Source organism: Gasterosteus aculeatus, chromosome 9 (genome assembly GCF_964276395.1).
Source record: "Gasterosteus aculeatus chromosome 9, fGasAcu3.hap1.1, whole genome shotgun sequence".
NCBI lineage: Eukaryota > Metazoa > Chordata > Actinopteri > Perciformes > Gasterosteidae > Gasterosteus > Gasterosteus aculeatus.
This window is the reverse complement of record NC_135696.1, coordinates 16,310,533-16,329,912: the sequence shown is the minus strand read 5'-3', so window position 1 is coordinate 16,329,912 and position 19,380 is coordinate 16,310,533. Positions and strand designations below refer to the sequence as shown.

General features: G+C 44.2%; 1 protein-coding gene and 1 long non-coding RNA gene across 2 annotated transcripts; both read left to right on the top strand.

The window, feature by feature from the left end:
- The first annotated feature begins 297 nt into the window (after nt 1-297).
- LOC144411605 (uncharacterized) lies at nt 298-1,214 on the top strand. The gene is made up of 2 exons (XR_013468804.1): nt 298-615; nt 709-1,214. It is a non-coding gene; the product is annotated as an uncharacterized LOC144411605 (long non-coding RNA).
- A 1,317-nt stretch (nt 1,215-2,531) lies between these two features.
- Nucleotides 2,532-17,855, top strand: tbc1d9 (TBC1 domain family, member 9 (with GRAM domain)). The gene is made up of 21 exons (XM_040186232.2): nt 2,532-3,417; nt 7,149-7,259; nt 8,476-8,594; nt 8,794-9,022; nt 9,124-9,382; nt 9,913-10,120; nt 10,507-10,713; nt 10,812-10,958; nt 11,071-11,221; nt 12,894-13,108; nt 13,203-13,320; nt 13,421-13,706; nt 13,845-13,974; nt 14,233-14,331; nt 14,563-14,631; nt 14,824-15,064; nt 15,187-15,252; nt 15,366-15,452; nt 15,623-15,691; nt 15,972-16,075; nt 16,199-17,855. Exons 1-21 carry the CDS (start codon nt 3,297-3,299, stop codon nt 16,901-16,903), a joined length of 3,741 nt encoding a protein of 1,246 aa, XP_040042166.2. The 5' UTR covers nt 2,532-3,296; the 3' UTR covers nt 16,904-17,855.
- The last annotated feature ends 1,525 nt before the right edge of the window (nt 17,856-19,380 follow it).

The following is a 19,380-nucleotide window of genomic DNA, read 5'->3' as shown; positions in this document are numbered from 1 at the left end:
TATATATACGTCCCTAAAGTTTAAAAAAGGACGATGTTTTGAGGAAGAATGTGCATAATTCAAAAATGTATGGACCAATGGTTTTAATAATAGTAATTATTATGTAGTCTTTTAATTTCATTTTTTTTATTTTTAACCCTCTGCATAGCTCCCATCTTTACACTGCAAAACAATATATTTTGATTTGATTATCATTATTAAAACGATAACACTCTTTAACTTTTCTTCTTTTCTGTTATTACATTAATGTAATGCGTGTTTTTATCCAGTGGAGGGCGGTATTCTCCCTGCCAGAAACGTAGAAGAAGAAAAAGGGGCTAAAACAGCAGCAGGAGGAGAAATCCCCTGCAGGACGCGCGCTGTCTCGCACGCCGAGTTCCAGACCGCCTGCGCCGCCGGCGTGAGCCGCAGGACCGTCCTGCGAGATGCGCTTCCGCGGCCCAGTGTCCACGTACATGTACATGATGCATGTGTATCTGTAACCTAAAGCCAGCCAAGGCGGAAGAAGTGCTGTCGCAGGCGATGTCGATGTGCCTGCTCACCAGACAAGGCTGAAATCCTTCGACCTCCGAGCTTGGCGGCACCAGGGGATTGTTATTTTCCAAAGCTTCCCAGGTACTATTAGATTTGAATCTGTAGCATGAACAACCATAACCAAGGGATCATGGTGGGTTCTTTTAATGCATCAAACTGGTTTCTTGGCTGCAGGTGAAGCAGACGAAGAGCTCAACCACCAAAAGAAGGTGTGGGAGCAGATTCAGCCGGACCTGAAATCAAATCAACTAACACAGCTGGTCAGAATGGCTCAGTGAAAGTCCCCTGTTGCCCCCTGTTGCACAGACATGGGCATCACTCAAACCGTTATCTAAAATCTGAAGTTCTGCATTTGGCCAAATAGGGAACTTCAGTACCCATGATGATTATGTATGTGTGTGGTGAGATGAGAACATACAGGCTTTGTGATTCAGAAAAGCCCCTTTGGTTGGGAACTATTTGATAAAATATCAATAGTTGACTCCATGGAAGACAAACGTGATTCACGGGAAAGCTAAATGTTAAAGCATTTTTATGTGTGTGCAGTGAATGTTTGAGCTTGTACGGACCTAACGTTCCCTTTTCTACATTTGGGGAGACCTTTTGCATGTTTTTAATTGGAATAGAATGGGCAGTGTTGCCAATGCATTTAATTGTGGGAATAAAAGCTGTTCTTAGGATTTGGGGCTTTACTCACTCACTTTTTTAATCAGGGCAATACTAGGTTTCGCTGTCACTCATACAGACACTGTATGATTTCATTGTTATTCATATTGTTTTGAACATATCCTACTTATTTGAATGTTATAAAACTTCACTATTATTTTTAATAATTTTTACTATATTATTGTTACCTTCTTGCTCTGAGGCGACAGTGCTAACCACCACACCACCGTGCCGCCCTATTGAAATATGTTTCATTACAAAATATGTTCATGAAAAAAGTCAAATAAATTGTGAAGAATTTCACAAAATATAAAAAATATTCTTAAATAAAAACAGAAAAAGTATAGAATGTCCAACCAAAACATTATTAAAATATGTAATAGAAAAAGTAAAAAAAGACAAGCATTGATGAAGGGAGCAATGAAACTCGCTACTACAACAGGCAGCCCAATATCCAAACTTCCAAAAAATTCCGCTCCATGCCGCTCCCTCCATACTTTTTAACACTACTCTGACCAGATCTGCAGAATTTAGGAGATGGTGATATAACACTTTTACTGAACAGGAATTTAGTAACATACTCTCCATCTATAAGTGTCAATATCTCTATCATGATGATGTCGATAATGCTCAATGCTTGACTAATCAGATTCCACAATATCAATTGTCTTGGCCAGGATTGGTGGACTGTTGAGAAAACCAACAAGGCTCATCACAACAACACTTTGTCCTGGGTGCACGCTACGCAGGTGCGATTGACAACTATGTCCCCGCTCCATTAAATTAAACGGTTGCCTGTGTTGAAGAAATTATTCTGTATATGGTCAAATTCTGTGGCTGTTCAGATGAGCTTTATTCACTGCGCAGTGGAGTTCACAACAAGGCTGTAGAAGCCTATTTGATCAGAGTGAGGTCAGGACCGGTTTACAGGAAATAACAGTTCATCAAAAAGAGGGGGGGGGGGGGGGGGGTTGTTTGACCAAGCTTCTGAGGAAGAACAAAGGACCTTATCAGTACAGGGGGGGGGGAGTAGCGCCTGAGTTCTCAGCTCACATGTAGATTTCCATACAGGCCTGTTCAATGGAACAAAGGGTGATGTCTGCTTGGCTTTCCACATCTGGCTATGCTGGAAAACTCCAGCATGAAGGTTTGTTAAAGTTAAGTATTAGTGCCCCCCCTCTCTTCCTGTCACTATGCCTAAAAGTCCCGAAAATCCAACAAAAGTCCCACAACGGCTGCGTCATCCAATAGTTTCTGTGTGGTATTTCGATTTCAAACATGTGTATTTGTTCCTCATCTCTCATATTATCACTTTCCTCGCGTGGCCATATGTTGATCCTCGATACCTTACGGGCCTGCGCGTAAATAAAGCGCGCGCGTAACCGGCCCGTCGGTGACGCGCGCGCTTTATTTGCTTGCGGCAGCGCCACAGCGGCGCAGAACGGGGCGGAGAAGAAGCAGCAGCAGCAGCAGAAGACGAAGAGGAAGACTGGCGTGTTACTGTCGGGTTTTAGAGCTGAAACGTCTTCTTTTGTTCTGACACCGCAGCCGGCAGCAAACGGACTGTGAACGGTTCGTTCGCGCCGTCTTTGAAGGGAATTTCTCCTCAGCGCAACGAGGACGCGCAGAAAACGTCACCGACCGCGATCACACCTGCACGGGAGCATGCACAACAAAGACCGATCAGGCACTCGCTGAGGCGAACCGAGCCAGACCGAGCCAGTCGGCCCCCACGACGAGACGTTTATTGTTGAAAAATCGTATTTAAGAATCCTGGGCTGCGCACAAGAGGCGCGCGTTGCAGCAGAAGGTGTGTGTGCGCGACGTTTGGTGTTGGACTTCCACATTGCAGGCCGATCCGATCCGTGCCAGGCGCGTTTAACTGTAGCAGCACTTAAGTGCTCGTCTTGCTTTCAATCGGACTTGAAATCGTTGGCGATATTTCATGGGTCGAGGAGGAGCACATCAGGCCTTGATCGGTGTTTTGGTGGTCTGATAATCCCCGCTGGAATACTCGCACGTCCCGGTTGGGCCAATCTAGGGGTCGCCCTCGGCCATCCTGCGCTGTTCGATGTTCCCTTAAAAACGGGAGAACTATGTGGCTCAGTCCCGAAGATGTTTTACTGGCCGGCGCATTGTGGATCACCGAGAGAGCGAATCCATACTTCATCCTCCAAAAACGGAAGGGCCACGGGGATGGAGGCGGGGGACTGGCGGGTGAGTCCCAAAACCACTGAACTACAAAAACAATGTTTTATTAAAATTCTGAATATTTTATTTAATATATATTGTTTAATGTTGACATGGTGGTGGGAATATAGGTAGCCCGCAATATGCCAGATGGGAGTGTTTATGTTGGTTTACGTGAGAGGAAAGCTGGACACGAGGGCTGTCACGTGACCAATCAGCTGTCACAGGTGGCCTTTCACCTGGAAGCGAAGAGTACAATGCTTGCTTTCACTCCAATTGATTTTTTTTTTTCACGTGATCAGCCTGCTGGGATTAAGGATATCTTTTTGATAAGAATATGGTGGTTGAAATAGTCCACGAATTCTGATAATACAATTTTCTAAAAATAGCAGGCTATTCCTGCTCGAAAGCTACATTTAGATTTCAACAGTTACACCAATGCAAACAATGGTCAGTGCAGTTTTTGTGCGGGTGCCAGTAGCTGTGGAGTCTCGGCAACAGTGAATCCATTTCAGACACTGTTTGCTTGTTCATGCTGAATCATTCCCCTTCCTCTTTCTCTCACTCCTCCTCCTCCTCGTGCTTATTCCATCCAAAATGGGTCAGACAGGAGGAAGAGTTGGAGGAAGACATGGAGGAGGTTAAGCATATGCAGATAACTCCTTGAGGTTCACAGTTCAACAGCCTGCTGTCTTGTTTCCTCACTGAATTTCGAAATGTGATTTAATTTAATTACATCATTTAGCTGAATTCAGCTGGTTTTACAGATGAGATTCACATTGCAAGTACTGTTTAGCTATGGTGGTCCCAGTACACATGGTGATATTAAAGGAATAGTATCTGTGGAATACATTTAGATACTCGTCTCAAGGTATACTGTCATGTTTATTAACTGTCGTGTGGCTAATAAAGGTCTAAAGGAAACCACATTGGGCCTTGACATATTTGACCTTTTTTTTCTTATTTTCAAAATAAGAACTGCTGCCTGATTTTCTCGGTCTGGTGAGTACTTGAATGATGTCGTTGTTCTGTAAATGGCGAGCTTGCTGACATGTGCCGAGTGCCGGTTGGCACCAGTGACACTGGCGCTGCCCAGACGCACCTCATTCAAGAAGAGAGGAAAGCAATCGGCGGCACCAGGACCGAGCATTTCACATCGCCAGGCACCAATATGCACGCTCAAAATAACCAGACTGGAGCTCTGACGTCGAGGCGGGCACATGCCCAGTGATGATAGGTAGAAAGACGCTGCTCACTTATTATCGGATATAATTCCTCCAAAACCAGACAAATGAAACAATGGATTCGCCTTCTTTTTGAATGTCTTCAACCCGTGCATCACTTTCATGTTGACTTCAGTTCCTCATTTATCAAAATGAATAAACCTTCCACATAACAATCAATTTTTAGTTTTTACCGCAATATTCAAAAGCTGGTCTGATCATCAATGGTGTTCGTAGCATCCAGAGATCATGTAAAGCTAAATTGTGCGAGGCAGCGAGGAGGAATATTGCAAAATAACGAAGGTATTTTGATTTAAACAATGCATGGAATACACTTTGAATCTGCAAAGTAGAGGTCTACAGTATAAGCTCAGCATAATGTTTAATGGCGTTTGCTTCACACAACCAACCTGATGAGTGTCACTTAGTGGATGCAAACCCTGTTATTAGATAAGACCGTGTTTTATGGTACCGTGTGGAGCTGGAAGGACGTCTGGGAAGCTTTTTGTTGTCCATTTGTGGCCATAAGATCCATTAGTCAGCATGTTCAGGGTGGAAGCGAGAATAATACAGTACGAAACCTTTTTTTATTAAAAAAAAAAAGTCTTTTGCGTCTATGCACAACATGACATTTCAAAACCCAGCTGGTAATAACTGTATGCTTGACAGGAAGTGTGTCTTGTCATGATCGTGACTTTGTTTTCTCTGGAGTGGAAGAAAGGGTGAAGAAGCTGTAAAATTCACATCTTTGCGTATGTGGAGGCAATGCAACGTACGTGATGATGATGATGATGATGACTGCGATGATGCTGCAGGCTCGTCTCGGGTTTCTGTTATCTGAGACCGTATGGATTTGAAGGAGCATATTATCCTTTGGTGCTCCAATGCAAACATCCTCCCACAAGCTGTAAAACGGTTTCAATGTTTCTGAGCCGATGATTCGTTGTTGTTTTTTTCACTCTAACAATTAGCCCACTCTGTGTAGTTGTTTTTGTGAGAGGCACACGATGCATCACGTGATTTCATTGCTTGTTTTGCTCAAGTTGTTGCTCGGTTGTGCACCCACTCATTCAGCCTGCGATGGGAAGTCTCCGTGGACGCAGAGCCACGTGGATTTAGTGTTTGTCATGCGGTGACGCTACAGAGACGCGTGATGCTCCCGGGTTGCACATTTGTTAAATGAACAACAACAACAACAACAACAAGAACCCATGATCAGTCCGTGCTGACTGATAAACTGCCGTCTTTCTGGCTGTTTGTGGTTTCACTTGCATCAACGCTATTGGAGGAGGGGGACAAGGTTGATGTCAAGTGGTCTGACACCTTCAGTGGTCTCTTGTATGGTTTGTACCCCCAAGTTTCCCGCGTTAAACCTCAACTGGCGCGTCATGGGCTGAACCATTCATTACACGGTGCAATTGGCTGCATCTTGAAAATTAAACGACAAGACTTGCAGAATTTAGTTCTTATTTGTTTATTTTTATTTTTTGCTTCACTCTTTTGAAAAGGAAAAGCTTGAATCTGATGGCGTTAAATCCTTCCGACGTACAACCAATTGTGTGACGGGACAATATGTGACTGTATATAACCTTGTGATTGTCTTTCTTTTTAAAGAGGAAGTTGTGTTCACGCTCTCAAGTGACTCACAAAGGGACTAAAAAAAGTGTTGGGCGATGATCATAGAATATGAAAACGTGTAAAAGGGAGAGAAGTACTTTATCTGTTTCTTGTTTTTTGTTAAATAAACACCCTATAAACTATTTGGGCTTTACTCGCATTTCTCCTCTCTCCCCCTCATCGTCTCTCTGTGTGACTCATACTGGATTTGCTCTGACGAGCTCTTCAAAAATCACCCCTCTGTCATGACAGGCGGGTGACAGACGGGTGATTTTTCAGTTACGTATTCACAAATGACAACAGCGAGGTAAATGCTACCGTAATGGGAAATTACCCAGCTAGTGTTTTCTAAATTTCAAGACCTTGTAATATAAAAACCTGTATAAAAAGTTTTTAAACTGCCCTTCATAAGAGCGATTTCTCATCCCTGGTTATCGGCCTTCATTTATCAGTTCAAATGACTAAATGTACTATGTTGTCCTTCCTGAGATGAAAACACGCGGCGATCACTGTACCATCTCACACGCCGAACAAGTAAACAAAGGCATTATGTACGTGGAGCACAGTCATTCAATGCACACCATGTTTTCACTTCTTAAACCACACGACCTCATTGAATTCCCCTTTTGTTCAAGCAGAACAAATGACCTGGAGGATCTGAAAGCGTTAACGCGCTTCGAAAAGCGTATCAAGCATTGCACAATTTTATAGTTGTGTGTGTGTGAGGGCCTTTGTTTCACAGCTCCACACATTTTTAGGGTAACTTTTTTTTTTTTTTTTTTTCTTTCAGTGTGTTGTATTTGTTGTTTTTTTGACCAAAACAAACAAGGACTTCTTCGTTTAGCCTAATCTGAAGTGTTTTGGAGTAAATATTTGGTTCTGGCCCTTTTTTTAATAACAATATTTTGGCTCCTGCAGGTTTGCTGGTTGGGACCCTGGATGTCGTCTTGGACTCCAGTGCTCGGATGGCCCCCTATAGGATCCTGTACCAGACTCCTGACTCCTTAATTTACTGGATCATTGCTCACGGTGGGTGCACTTTGACTCTCTTAAGAAACTGTGAGGAAATCCATTTGCTTAATCTCTCAAGTCCACATTGAAAATTCAGTATGTTGGTTTAAAGCACTTAAGGCGCTTGCGTCTTCACTCCCGTATAGGAGCCTCCATGTTTTCATACCCACCCTCCCATGTCAGCTGCTGAATGCCAAGCATTACATCATGCCCCGGTGAATTTAAAGAGCAGTACTACGGGATCGGGTTCAGAAATCAATGCTCAAATATGAGCGCATGTTGTGTTTCTGGGTTTTGGTGAATCCACTTCATCTCCTGGTATCTTACAGAGAATATACCGATTACAGAGTTGTATGTAGAGCTTGTTATTTCCAGTGGGAATAAGTCTGAGGTGGTAAATCGGTTAAAGTGGCAGCCACACTGCAGATTGATTAGAAGCGGCACTCTTCTTGTTTGCCGAGATGTCAGGACGAGCTCCGACGCTTCAAACTCAAAACTTATTGTTTTAATTCTCTTAATTTGGTGGTTATTTTCTCCATTTAGACTACATAATGTAAGAACAGTTTGCATACTCAAACTATGTTTTTTGCCGACCACAGCGGTCAGCAGTAAAATATTCTAGCTAATGGTCACGTTTGAGAAGTGATTTTTGCGTTTTATGTGTGTATTCTAACAAAATCAGAAATGTTAAGGAAACAATCAAGATGATGCATGGTAAGATTTAGATTATTTTACTTTTTATGTTGAACGAGGAAGGGACACTATTAAAACACCAGCAAACGGCAGCCTGTATGAGAATATGTGCAGCTCTGAAGCTCCTTTAGCCTCGTGAAAGGAGTACTGATAGTTCTCGCTGTCTGAAAAATGGGGGGCCTAAATAACACTGGCCTGGCTTTGAAACGGCAGCTGCTCCCAACCTCCTCCTCTCCCTCGCTGCCCCTCCCAGAACCTCAAGTGGTCCACACAGAGAAATGGGCGTGTGGCGCAGGCTAATTTAGTGAATGTGCGCTCACTGGAGGGCTGTTTGCAGCAGCGTTGAGGGATAATGGTCCACTGTGGCCGCCATTACTGTGATCCGCTTCTCCGGCAGCCCAAGAATATCTCATGTGAGCTGACTGACAACCGTAACAACACAAACCTCGTTCTGCCGCTTTTGGACCTGGAAGATATTCATTTTATTGTACGTTTTGAAATTTTGACTGTAACCGAACTGTCTCTTCTTTTTCCTCCGCAGGAACCTCCCGTAAAGAGATCACCGAGCACTGGGAATGGCTGGAACACCACCTGCTGCAGACTCTCTCCATCTTTGAGAATGAGAACGACATCACCACCTTCGTCAAAGGCAAAGTGCAGGTACCTACTGCAAGCTGAAGTAATCAAAATGCAGTTTGATGTTTGAAGTCATCAAACATCCGGCATGTCCAGTAACCACCACCGGCGCAGAACTAAATATATTTTTTATGTGCAGGACAGTGTAAATACTACATACTGTCCTGTACATGTGTAGCATATAGAGTTTGTATATAGTCTCTTTCTGCTCATCCTGCCTCAGGGCATCATTGCCGAGTACAACAAGAACCGCGACGTCAAAGAGGACGACGACACCGACAAGTTCAAGGAGGCCAGCGCCAAGTTTCGCAAGCTGTTTGGAATGCCGGAGGAGGAGAAGCTGGTCAACTATTACTCCTGCAGCTACTGGAAGGGCAAGGTGCCACGACAGGGATGGCTCTACCTCAGCATCAACCACCTCTGCTTCTACTCCTACCTACTTGGGAAAGAAGGTTTGATATATTAATCACCTTTTTTAGAGTTAACTTCTGCCACATCCTGAGGGACACGTTATGCCCAACTTTAATGATTTCTCTTTTTTTGTCACTGTTAGCAAAACTGGTGGTGCGTTGGGCAGATATCACCCAGCTGGAGAAGAGCGCCACCCTCCTGATGCCCGACGCCATCAAGGTGAGCACCCGCATCGACGCGCACGTCTTCTCAGTCTTCCTCAACATCAACGAGACCTTCAAGCTGGCGGAGCAGCTGGCCAACATCGCCATGCGTCAGCTGCTGGACAACAAAGGCTTTGAGCAGGACCGCTCGCTGCCCAAGCTCAAGAAGTCCCCGACGAAGGTGTCGGCGCTCAAGAGGTGAGAAGTCGCTGTGGTGGAGAGGGAAGCGCTTCATGCCGACCAATGTTAATTCGGTTTTAGAGTTGTTGTTTTTTTGTAGTTGATTGAACATTAATGTGTGAGGGTTGTAGAGCAGTTTGTCATCCAGACACTAAGGGAAGTGCACATTTGCTGTGGGTTTTACAGTTTAACTGCAAAAGCACCTGTAAGAATGGCCTCAGGATCCCATTTCTGCCTGAGCAGCACATTTACTGTCAGCGGGGTTTGGTTCCACTGCTCTGTCAAGGTTGTAGCGAAGGTTGCTGTTTCACATCACTTCCCTGTATTTCAATGGATGGTTGATAACAAAGTTGTGTAACGCGAGGAAATGAAACTATCCACTTGGTTGTTGTTGTGAATTTTAAGAGTACACTATAGAGGTACTAATTTCCTTGTAATGCATAATTTATGTCAAACCAATCTGTCGTTAAGCTGTGAAATATTTACTAAATTCTTGGTGTAATATGACTACTTTTTCTTTATTTTTTCTTCTTTTTTTTTTTTTTTAGGGATTTGGATGCAAGAGCTAAGAGCGAGCGTTACCGGGCGCTCTTCCGTCTGCCCAAAGATGAAAAGCTAGACGGACACACAGACTGCACTCTGTGGACCCCCTTTAACAAGATGCACATCCTGGGACAGATGTTTGTCTCCACCAACTACATCTGCTTCACCAGCAAGGAGGAGACTCTGTGCAGCCTCATTATCCCACTGCGAGAGGCAAGTTGCTTTTTGCCCAAATAGCTCTCTTGTCACTGTAAGAAAGTACACATAGTGTGTACTTGCTTGTTTCCATTTAACCTGGATTGTTTACTAAGCTGCCTTCAACCATTAAAAAGTAAAGGCGGGTAAATTGGTTTCTGGAAAACATCGGTGCCATCCAATCAAAGGATATTGATTAAATAAACAGGATGTAACAACCTTATTCCTCTGGAATATTGATGTTTGAGCATTCCATTTTATGTTAAATTGCTTATGGAAATAAAAGCTGGTTAGTGTGTTCTTATATGATAATTTCTATATGCTGACACATTTCATATGTCTGCATGTCAATTATTTCATCTTTTATCATGTTTTGTTTACAATGTTCCTCATTGTTCTTCCAGGTGACCATCGTGGAGAAGGCGGACAGCTCCAACGTGCTGCCCAGCCCCCTCTCCATCAGCACCAAGAATCGTATGACGTTTCTGTTTGCCAATCTGAAGGACCGAGACTTCCTGGTCCAGCGGATTTCTGACTTCCTGCAGCAGACCACCTCAAAGATCTACCTGGAGCGGGAGCTCACTGGCAGCCTGAACAGCTCCGACGACGAGGTGAAGAAGATTATTCTTTAGTTTCCTAAACGCCGGGTTCGCTTTGAGTAGCGTCTATAAAACACCGTGAATACCTCTAACTGTGTGTGTGTGTCCAGGTTTATTCGCAGCCTGCATCTCTGCTCTCCAGCAGCCCGGAGGGCGAGCGCACGTTCAACCTCAACGACAGCAGCGTTCCCACAGCCACACAAGCCCTCATGACCATGTACCGCCGCCGCTCTCCCGAGGAGTTCAATCCCAAGCTGGCGAGTTAAATGCACATTTGTCGCGTTGACATTTTTTTTTCTCCCAGGTTACCGTAATTGTGCTTAAGCTTCGGCTCCCGTCATTAAATAGTCTTCCCCCTCCTTCGCTCAGGCAAAAGAGTTCCTGAAGGAGCAGGCGTGGAAGAACCACTTTGCAGAGTACGGGCAGGGAGTGTGCATGTACCGCACGGAGAAGACCAGGGACCTGGTCCTGAAGGGAATTCCTGAGAGCATGCGAGGAGACCTCTGGCTGCTCTTCTCTGGTGAGACAAATGTTGGTGGAATAGCGCGCGCTCACACGCGGGCGTGTGGTTTAGTCATACGCTGCGGTCTGGTACGTCATACCCGAGGAAGCCACACCTTGCAGATGCCCACATGATCATAACACCGCATGATGCATATTTCACGCTGGTGTAACTTGCCCACAGACTTCCTGTTGACAATTAAATAATGTAAGCCAATGAGCGACATGAATAGTGCCTATACTGTTACAGCAAAATGCTTCCATTCGGTATTTCACACAACAATATTTACTGGGAGGTCAAACTACAAGTATCCTAATGAGAAAAATGAGCTTTTTATACTGAAACTCAAAAAAAAAAAGCCATGCACGGATGTGTACAGAGTAACTTTAGAAAAAGATTAAGGCTGAAAGTTTTAATTAGTTGGTATAAATGTTTTTCATATCAGTGTATATCATCCTCTGCACAATATTGCCATAAATGTAAATACTTCATGCACATAATAATAATAATCATGATGAAACGCTTAAAGTAAAAAGGAGGAAAAGAAGCGATCTTGCATGATCTTGTGTGAAGTTGCTCATACAACAGCATACGTATGCATACATTTTTTTTCCATGAGTGCTTAACGTTTGAATCCTTACCCCCAAACAGCATTGTAATGAAGAATGAACAGTAACTTTCCATGAACCGCGGAGGAGCCGTGGTTCATGGAACCCTGTTCGACTTTCGTCCTTTGACGCGCTGCATTTTCCTGTGTGCAGCCGCAGTCACGCTCCTCCGCCTCTCTAGTGATCTATTTATGAATCACGGCTGCATTGGTTTCCCCTTAGTCACTCTTACCTGCGATGAGTTCAGTCGTGCACTATTCGCCTGCAAGAAAAGAAGAGTAACCTGCTTGTTTAAGACATTCCGTGGTTAACCTAATTAGTATATATTTTTTTTCTTTTTGGAACAAAGGTAATAAAAACCAGTTTGGTGAGCTTAATAAGCCGGTTTTCCGAGGTATGTGGATAACTGAGAGAAAACATTGCGTGATTTTCTCCAGGTTTTACTGAAAAGCTCTTCACGTAAATACAATAAAATAGATATTACTAACATGTGCTTATTATCGGTCCGTATAGTACATAAAGTGACATGACTGAAGCTCAGATTCAAATTGTAAAAATGAGGGCTGATATAGTTTATTATACTGTAAAAACAGATCCTCCACCTGGCTGGCTCTGTTTAGACATTATAGTTTACAGATTTATTTTTTTATTATATATATTTTTTTAAATCTAACCACCTCAATCCATTTTTAACACAAATCTATGTTGTGTTATTGTTTTGTTGCTCATACAAATGATTGACTAACTTAAATACATATACTTTGAATAAAGTATTCAATAGTAGTCAATTCAAATTGAGTATATAATTAGTCATATATGCAAGTGACAAAATGTTTGATTTAAGTGAAATCTGCTTTGACACTTATTGATACATTGCCAGTTTGAACAACCTTTTTATATTTGATGTTTTGTTTAACTTCAACCTAACTATCTATCCACATATCTTTCTTTAGTAACTCTTAAGTTCCCTTTTCATCAGAAGTTGATGTCATTGGATTTAAATATGTAACTAAAATGACCCCTCACCGGTACCCTCCGTCTCGTAGGAGGAGATTTGAGCTGCTGCTTTGTGTTTTTCACAGGGGCGATCAACGAGATGGCCACCCACCCCGGATACTACGAAGACCTGGTGGAGAAGTCGATGGGCAAATACAACCTGGCTACGGAGGAGATTGAGCGGGACCTGCACCGCTCCCTCCCCGAGCACCCGGCCTTTCAGAACGAGATGGGGATCGCCGCCCTGCGCCGCGTCCTCACGGCCTACGCGTTCAGAAACCCCAACATTGGGTACTGTCAGGTACGCGCGCGCCTCCCCGGCACAAATTTTCCGACGCAAACTGCCGGGAAACCTTGACGACGCTCAAATTCTCTTCTCTCCCTCGGGGCTGAAGGCTATGAACATCGTGACGTCAGTGTTGCTGCTCTACGCCAAAGAGGAGGAGGCCTTTTGGCTGCTCGTGGCGCTCTGTGAGCGGATGCTGCCCGACTACTACAACACCCGGGTCGTGGGTGAGTGTGTGCGCTTCTGTATTTAATCCAAAAGGTGTTTGGATTGACCGTTTTCCATCGGTTCAAACGTCCTCTCCCTTCTCCTCCCCGTGTTCCCCAGGTGCCCTGGTGGACCAGGGGGTGTTCGAGGAGCTCGCCCGCGAGTACGTGCCTCAGCTGTACGACTGCATGCAGGACCTCGGGGTCATCTCCACCATCTCCCTCTCCTGGTTCCTCACCCTCTTCCTGTCCGTCATGCCGTTCGAGAGCGCCGTGGTGGTGGTGGACTGCTTCTTCTACGACGGCATCAAGGTCATCTTTCAGCTGGCGCTCTCGGTGCTCCACGCCAACATCCACCAGCTGCTGGGCTGCAAGGATGACGGAGAGGCCATGACGGTGCTGGGCAGGTCAGGAGGGCCAAAAGGGACCAGATATGTAGCTTCTGGCTGTTAAGGGTGTCCTTCGTCAATCTTGAGGGGGCAAGGGGGGGGGGGGGGGGGAAGAGAGAAGAGTCTTTGATGATTTTGTTAAATTGTGTGTTGTAGATACTTGGACAGTGTCACCAATAAGGACAGCACCCTCCCTCCCATCCCCCACCTGCACTCATTGCTGACGGACAACGGGGAACCGCATCCAGAGGTCGACATCTTTAAACTAGTCCACAGCTCCTACGAGGTATTTAAGCTGGGTGATAGTCTGTCGTCTTGGTGGGGGAAAGGAGTTTATCAATTATTATCTTTATCTTATTGGAGTTTCCTCATCCATTTCCATCTGTAATGTAATTGCATGCGATGAAATGCTGTATGTTTTCAATTTATACATTTAGAACTTTTACTTTAGATGTCTTGAACACATGCCGCTGTCTCCAGCCTTCATCTGTATTAACGGACTTTAAGTAATATCTCCCCGTGTTTGTCCTTCTCCTTGGATCAGAAATTTGGTTCAATCCGCGCAGATGTAATCAAACAGATGCGTTTCAAACAGAGACTGAGGGTCATCCAAACGATTGAAGATACAACTAAACGCAATGTGGTAAGAACTCTCCAATATACCTTAAGTTAGAATGTTTGTAAAATGATATCTTCTATAATATTCTTGCTCAACCCTGCGGTTCAGATAGCTGAACAGTTGGAACTCTATTAGTTCTGCAGGTCAAATTAGATTTGAGGCTTTGACACCCAACAACATTCTTGTGATAATCAGACGCCTAACATCAATGTAATGCTTCTATTTACACCCAGTGTAATTGCATAATGTGTTCAGGTAAGGACTATTGTAACAGAGACGGCCTTCAGCATCGACGAGCTGGAGGAGCTCTATGTTCTCTTCAAGGTGAGTTGCATATTCATGTTGTGCACCTCCCAGCTAACACCTAGTTGAAATGAGCGTCTGGGGGATCATGAATATGCACCCTGAGCTATTCTTGAGCTGCATATCAACTTGGTTCACATTAATTTGCTGCTTGATTTGCATTTATTATTAGTTATAGCTTCACAGCACCCGCACCACTCTCCCTCTCTCCAGGCGGAGCACCTGACCAGCTGTTACTGGGGCGGCAGCAGCAACCCGACTGAGCGCCACGACCCCAGCCTGCCCTACCTGGAGCAGTACCGCATCGACGTGGAGCAATTCAAAGGCCTGTTCAACCTGCTGTTCCCCTGGGCCAACGGCGCCCACTCGGACCCCCTGGCTCTGCGCTTCTTCCGTCTCCTCGACCAGAACGGAGATGCCCTCATCAACTTTCGGGAGTTCATCAATGGCCTGGGTAAGGTGTGTGTGTGTGTGTGTGTGTGTGTGTGTGTGTGTGTGTGTGTGTGTGTTTAATGTTGGTTCAATAGGTCGAAACGGTTTGAGATGTTTCTAAGGTCTGGAGCTTGTTGGTTTTAGGGGTTCTGTGTCACGGGGACCACATGGAGAAGCTGAAGCTGCTCTACAAGATTCATGTGATACCTGGTGAGTGTGTGTGTGCGTTGATGCAGCACAATGAAAGTCGTCTGTCAGAAACTACGGAGCATTTTTCATTTCGGTGGAGCCGCGTTCAGGTTTCCTAATTTCTTCGTCTACAGAAATGAGGCACGAGCCGGAGGAACCGGACTCGGCCTTTGAAGCCACACAGTACTTCTTTGAAGACGTCACTCCAGAAACGTCCCTCGGTACGAACCCAGGATCAACTGTTTTTGTGATTTATATCTTTATTTTATAGGATCATGTTAAATGAGATGAGAAGGAAGTTTAGACCAGCTGTTGGATTGAGATAATCAAACTCTTAAAATTGAATTTATTTAAATGACAAATGCTTGATATTTTATCCGTTCTCCGAAAGGTCATGACTCAAAGTGCAGAAGTGAGCGGGATGATGGCTTTGTCAGAGTTACATTTAAGACTGAAAAAGGTAAGCAGCATATTGCATAAGGGATCCGTGAATAGATTTAACACGACACACTTCGCCCCATTTGTCTAAAAATGAGCACCACAATGTTTGTGCTCATTCACGTGGCAAAAAGTCCAAGTGGGAAATTTCCTTTTCTGCTGTTTTCGTCACACAAAATGTTATCGAAGATTATGGGTGTTTTAATGGGCTAAATGGGATTCCTTCAATGAGCTTCCATTTAATGAAAAACTGTTTCAGTGCTTTTTAGGTGCGTTGTCACATTCTTTTGTACATCTTACAGTGAAGAAACTGAACACTCCTGAATATCAACAATACCTGAAACTGTGGAATCAGGAGACAAAACCTAACCTGGAAAACGCAAAAGAACTCCCGAGGCTGAATCAGGTGAGACTTCTCCCCCCCCCCCCCCCCCCGCTGTACGGCTTACATAGAGTTCACAGAGACACTCTTTAGTTGCCGTGGAGCACAAGTGACCTCGTTTGTTGGTTTCTTTCTTTCGTTCTCCAGAGCCAGTTTATAGAGCTTTGCAAGACCCTCTACAGCATGTTCAGCGAGGACGCTGCAGAACAGGAGCTCTATCACGCCACGGCCACGGTCACCAGTCTGCTGCTGGAAATGGGAGAAGTGGGGAAGCTGTTCTCGTCCTGCGACGACGCGGAGGAGAAATCGGGGGCGAGCACGTGCGCGAAAGCCGCCGCGGACTCCCGAACCCGCCAGGAGGCGCCGCCCGGTGGTCCGGGAGACGAGCAGAGCCCCCCCGAGGAGGACGGAGGGAGGGAGCCGCCGCCGCCCATGCAAGACGTCAAGCTGGAGGACTCGTCTCCCAAAGACGCCGGCGCCTCGTCCGCCATGCTCATCTCGGACGATGACACCTCGATGTCGTCGTACTCGGTGCTCAGCGCGGGCTCCCACGAGCTGGACGAGAAGCTGCAGTGCGAGGACATAGCGGACGACACGGTGCTGGTGCGCGGCGAAGGCGAAGGGAGCGGCCGGCCCGCCGCCAGAGGGCTTCCTCCCAGCACGAGCATCGACAAAGACTGGGCCATCACGTTCGAGCAGTTTCTGGCCTCCGTGCTCACCGAGCGAGCCCTGGTGCATTATTTCGAGAAGCCGGTGGAGGTGGCGGCTCGGATAACCAACGCCAAGAATGTCCGTAAAGTCGGGTGCCCGCCGCTCTCCACGAGTGACTATGAGATCTCGCTGTCCGGCTGAGACGTCGCGCAGACTTTTCCCAAAGGGAACCATGGTGATCGCTCGCTCGCTCGTTTGTGTGTGTGTGTAGAAACGTCTCTTGAGGTTCATGAGGACAATGGCGGTTAGGGAATGTGTATGATAATGATGTTTGAATGAATGTGACCAGAAACTGTTGCTGGCAGACGTATTTTAAGGAGTTGAAACAATCATGAGATTCTGTCGCGCTAAGAGGGAACAGGAGATTAATATTGAGGTTTGCTCGGATGATGTTGGTGTGCACATGTCGTAGCTGTACTTTATACATTATGCATAGATGTTGATATTGTAATCTCGGGCCACGTAGATGTAAATGTTCAGAGAAAGTTCTAAACCGGGGGCATCGATAGTCAACGTACGTTTGCCGGACAAATCATCGCTTCCTTACTTTATTCCATCGGCAGTTGAAAAAAAAGAAAGAATAGCTGAGAATTTAATGATGAAGTAAACTTTCAAACTCTTTCCAGCTCCACTTCTTTTCAAAGCAATGTTCCATTACGGATTATGAGTGAAACACACACACACTCGTGTGCATACCCACAAAACGATGTTGTGAACATTCACTCTTCCAAATAATACACCCCATAATTCTCCTGTTGTGTTTTCTCCAGTTATTTATTGGTAATGCCATATATCTTTGGGACTGATGGTGAAAGAATTACACTAAACATGCTGTTGAATAAAAAGCCTGCACTTTCTTTATGTCTACAACACAATGTGATCCACTAAGATGTTCCGACCGTTTTTCTTTTTACGTGTTTAAAACTATTTTTGCTCTGTACATTTTTATCTTGCTGAAACTTGTTTTTATGTGATTTTTTTATTTTTAAAATGTTTATTTTTAAAACTTCTTTTTAAAATGTCCAGATAATTTACTCTGGATTGCAATGCATTGTCTATCACTCATCTAATTAAAAGTGTGATTGATTGGAAACTACAGAGGCTTTTTTGTTTATGCAATCAGACTAATTTGTACACTGTTACAGCCACCTGGTGGGAGATTACTTGAACTACCATCATTCATTCACAATGATTTAGTTCTTTTTAACATGTTCGGTTGTTTACTACAGTAATTCAAATATTTATTTTTTCCTTTTTAAGGTGGTGGAATTTCCAACTTGTAACTGAGTAAATGGCAGTATTAGTAACCAGTTTAATTTTGATGAATAATGAGCATATTTTCTATATTTAAGTTGAATGGATGCAGGACTTTAAGATGCTGCAGAGTATATTTATACAACACTGATAATATAACTTATTATCAATACTGAACTCTAGAAAAACAGTTTGTTGTATTCCAGCAAGATGTTCATTGTGAAAGCAGCCTGCAGGCTCTCCTGCAACTAAGCATATTTACTCAAGTTCAGGACATGAATAAAAATTGGAGGCCCCTTTTAATAAGGATTTGGTTTTCGGGTCTCTTTATGTTTCTACTCCGCTATGTTTTCAGAGGAAAAGTTATTAACCGGCACCTGAGGTTGTGGTTCAGGTTGACCGATCACAACGAAGTGAGATCACTTCCAACTGGACCTTCTGCAGATAGAAGAGTTTCCCCTGTCAGACCTTCACGGCTATGAATCATTAATCCATCAGAAAACGGGTTAGTTTTGTTAGAACCGGATGAAGCTCCTTTCCAGTAGAGATCTGTGTCCTCTTTGTTGATTTTTGTTTGCTCCAGACGTCCACGCACGCTGACATCTTTGTATAGTTTAGTTTGTGCATTCTTTAAATTAATGTGGTCATTTATTACTTTGAACTCATCCGATCTCCCATTGACGGTTGTAACAAATGGAGAATTTTCTTTTGAGGTCTCCTCAAATCTTAACAAATACAGCAAAACTATTTGTTTGAATTTGAACTGTTGGACTTTTAACTCCTGCTAGTCGAACCTGTCGATTTATCATTTTCATCTATAGTCCTTTTTTCCGGAAATCCCCATACTAACTGAGATTAGTGGATTAGATTTAGGGAAAGGTATTATGAAACAACTACTGAGAGGCCGAGTCTGTTGTGACGCAAAGGGTTTATCTGATGCGTTGTGAACTTCAGTCACAAGCTCAATCCCCTCACGCGCCCCCTGCACTTTTTAAAATAGTTAGTCCCTGTTATACAAAAAAAATGTGTTAATAAGAAATACTGACAAAAACACACATTTTAACACAAATGAGCAAATGCTTAATGATACAAATCCCACGTTTCAAAAAGGGAAAAGGCAAAGTGACGAGTTGTTAGACAATCAGCTGCTAACACCTTCTGTAGTTCACACATCCCACTGGCTCCGGTGGACCAACTGAACAGTGCGTGCTTTATTGTCATTGAGGGTGACGAATGCGCTCAGCCTAATAAAGTAAATAAATGCTCATGAAGTGTCAGATAAAACAAAAAAATCAACTCCCCGATAAAAGGAAATGACTGTTTTATACTGTTTATAGATGCTTTTGTAAACCCTAATTTGCATG

What these genes read in the sequence shown, in the direction of transcription:
- tbc1d9 (XM_040186232.2), top strand. Translation starts at nt 3,297, where the DNA reads ATGTGGCTCAGTCCCGAAGATGTTTTACTGGCCGGCGCATTGTGGATC. An exon ending in AAGGTGTCGGCGCTCAAGAG is followed by an intron (nt 9,383 to 9,912) that starts GTGAGAAGTCGC and finishes TTTTTTTTTTAG; the next exon opens with GGATTTGGATGCAAGAGCTA. An exon ending in CACTCCAGAAACGTCCCTCG is followed by an intron (nt 15,453 to 15,622) that starts GTACGAACCCAG and finishes GTTCTCCGAAAG; the next exon opens with GTCATGACTCAAAGTGCAGA.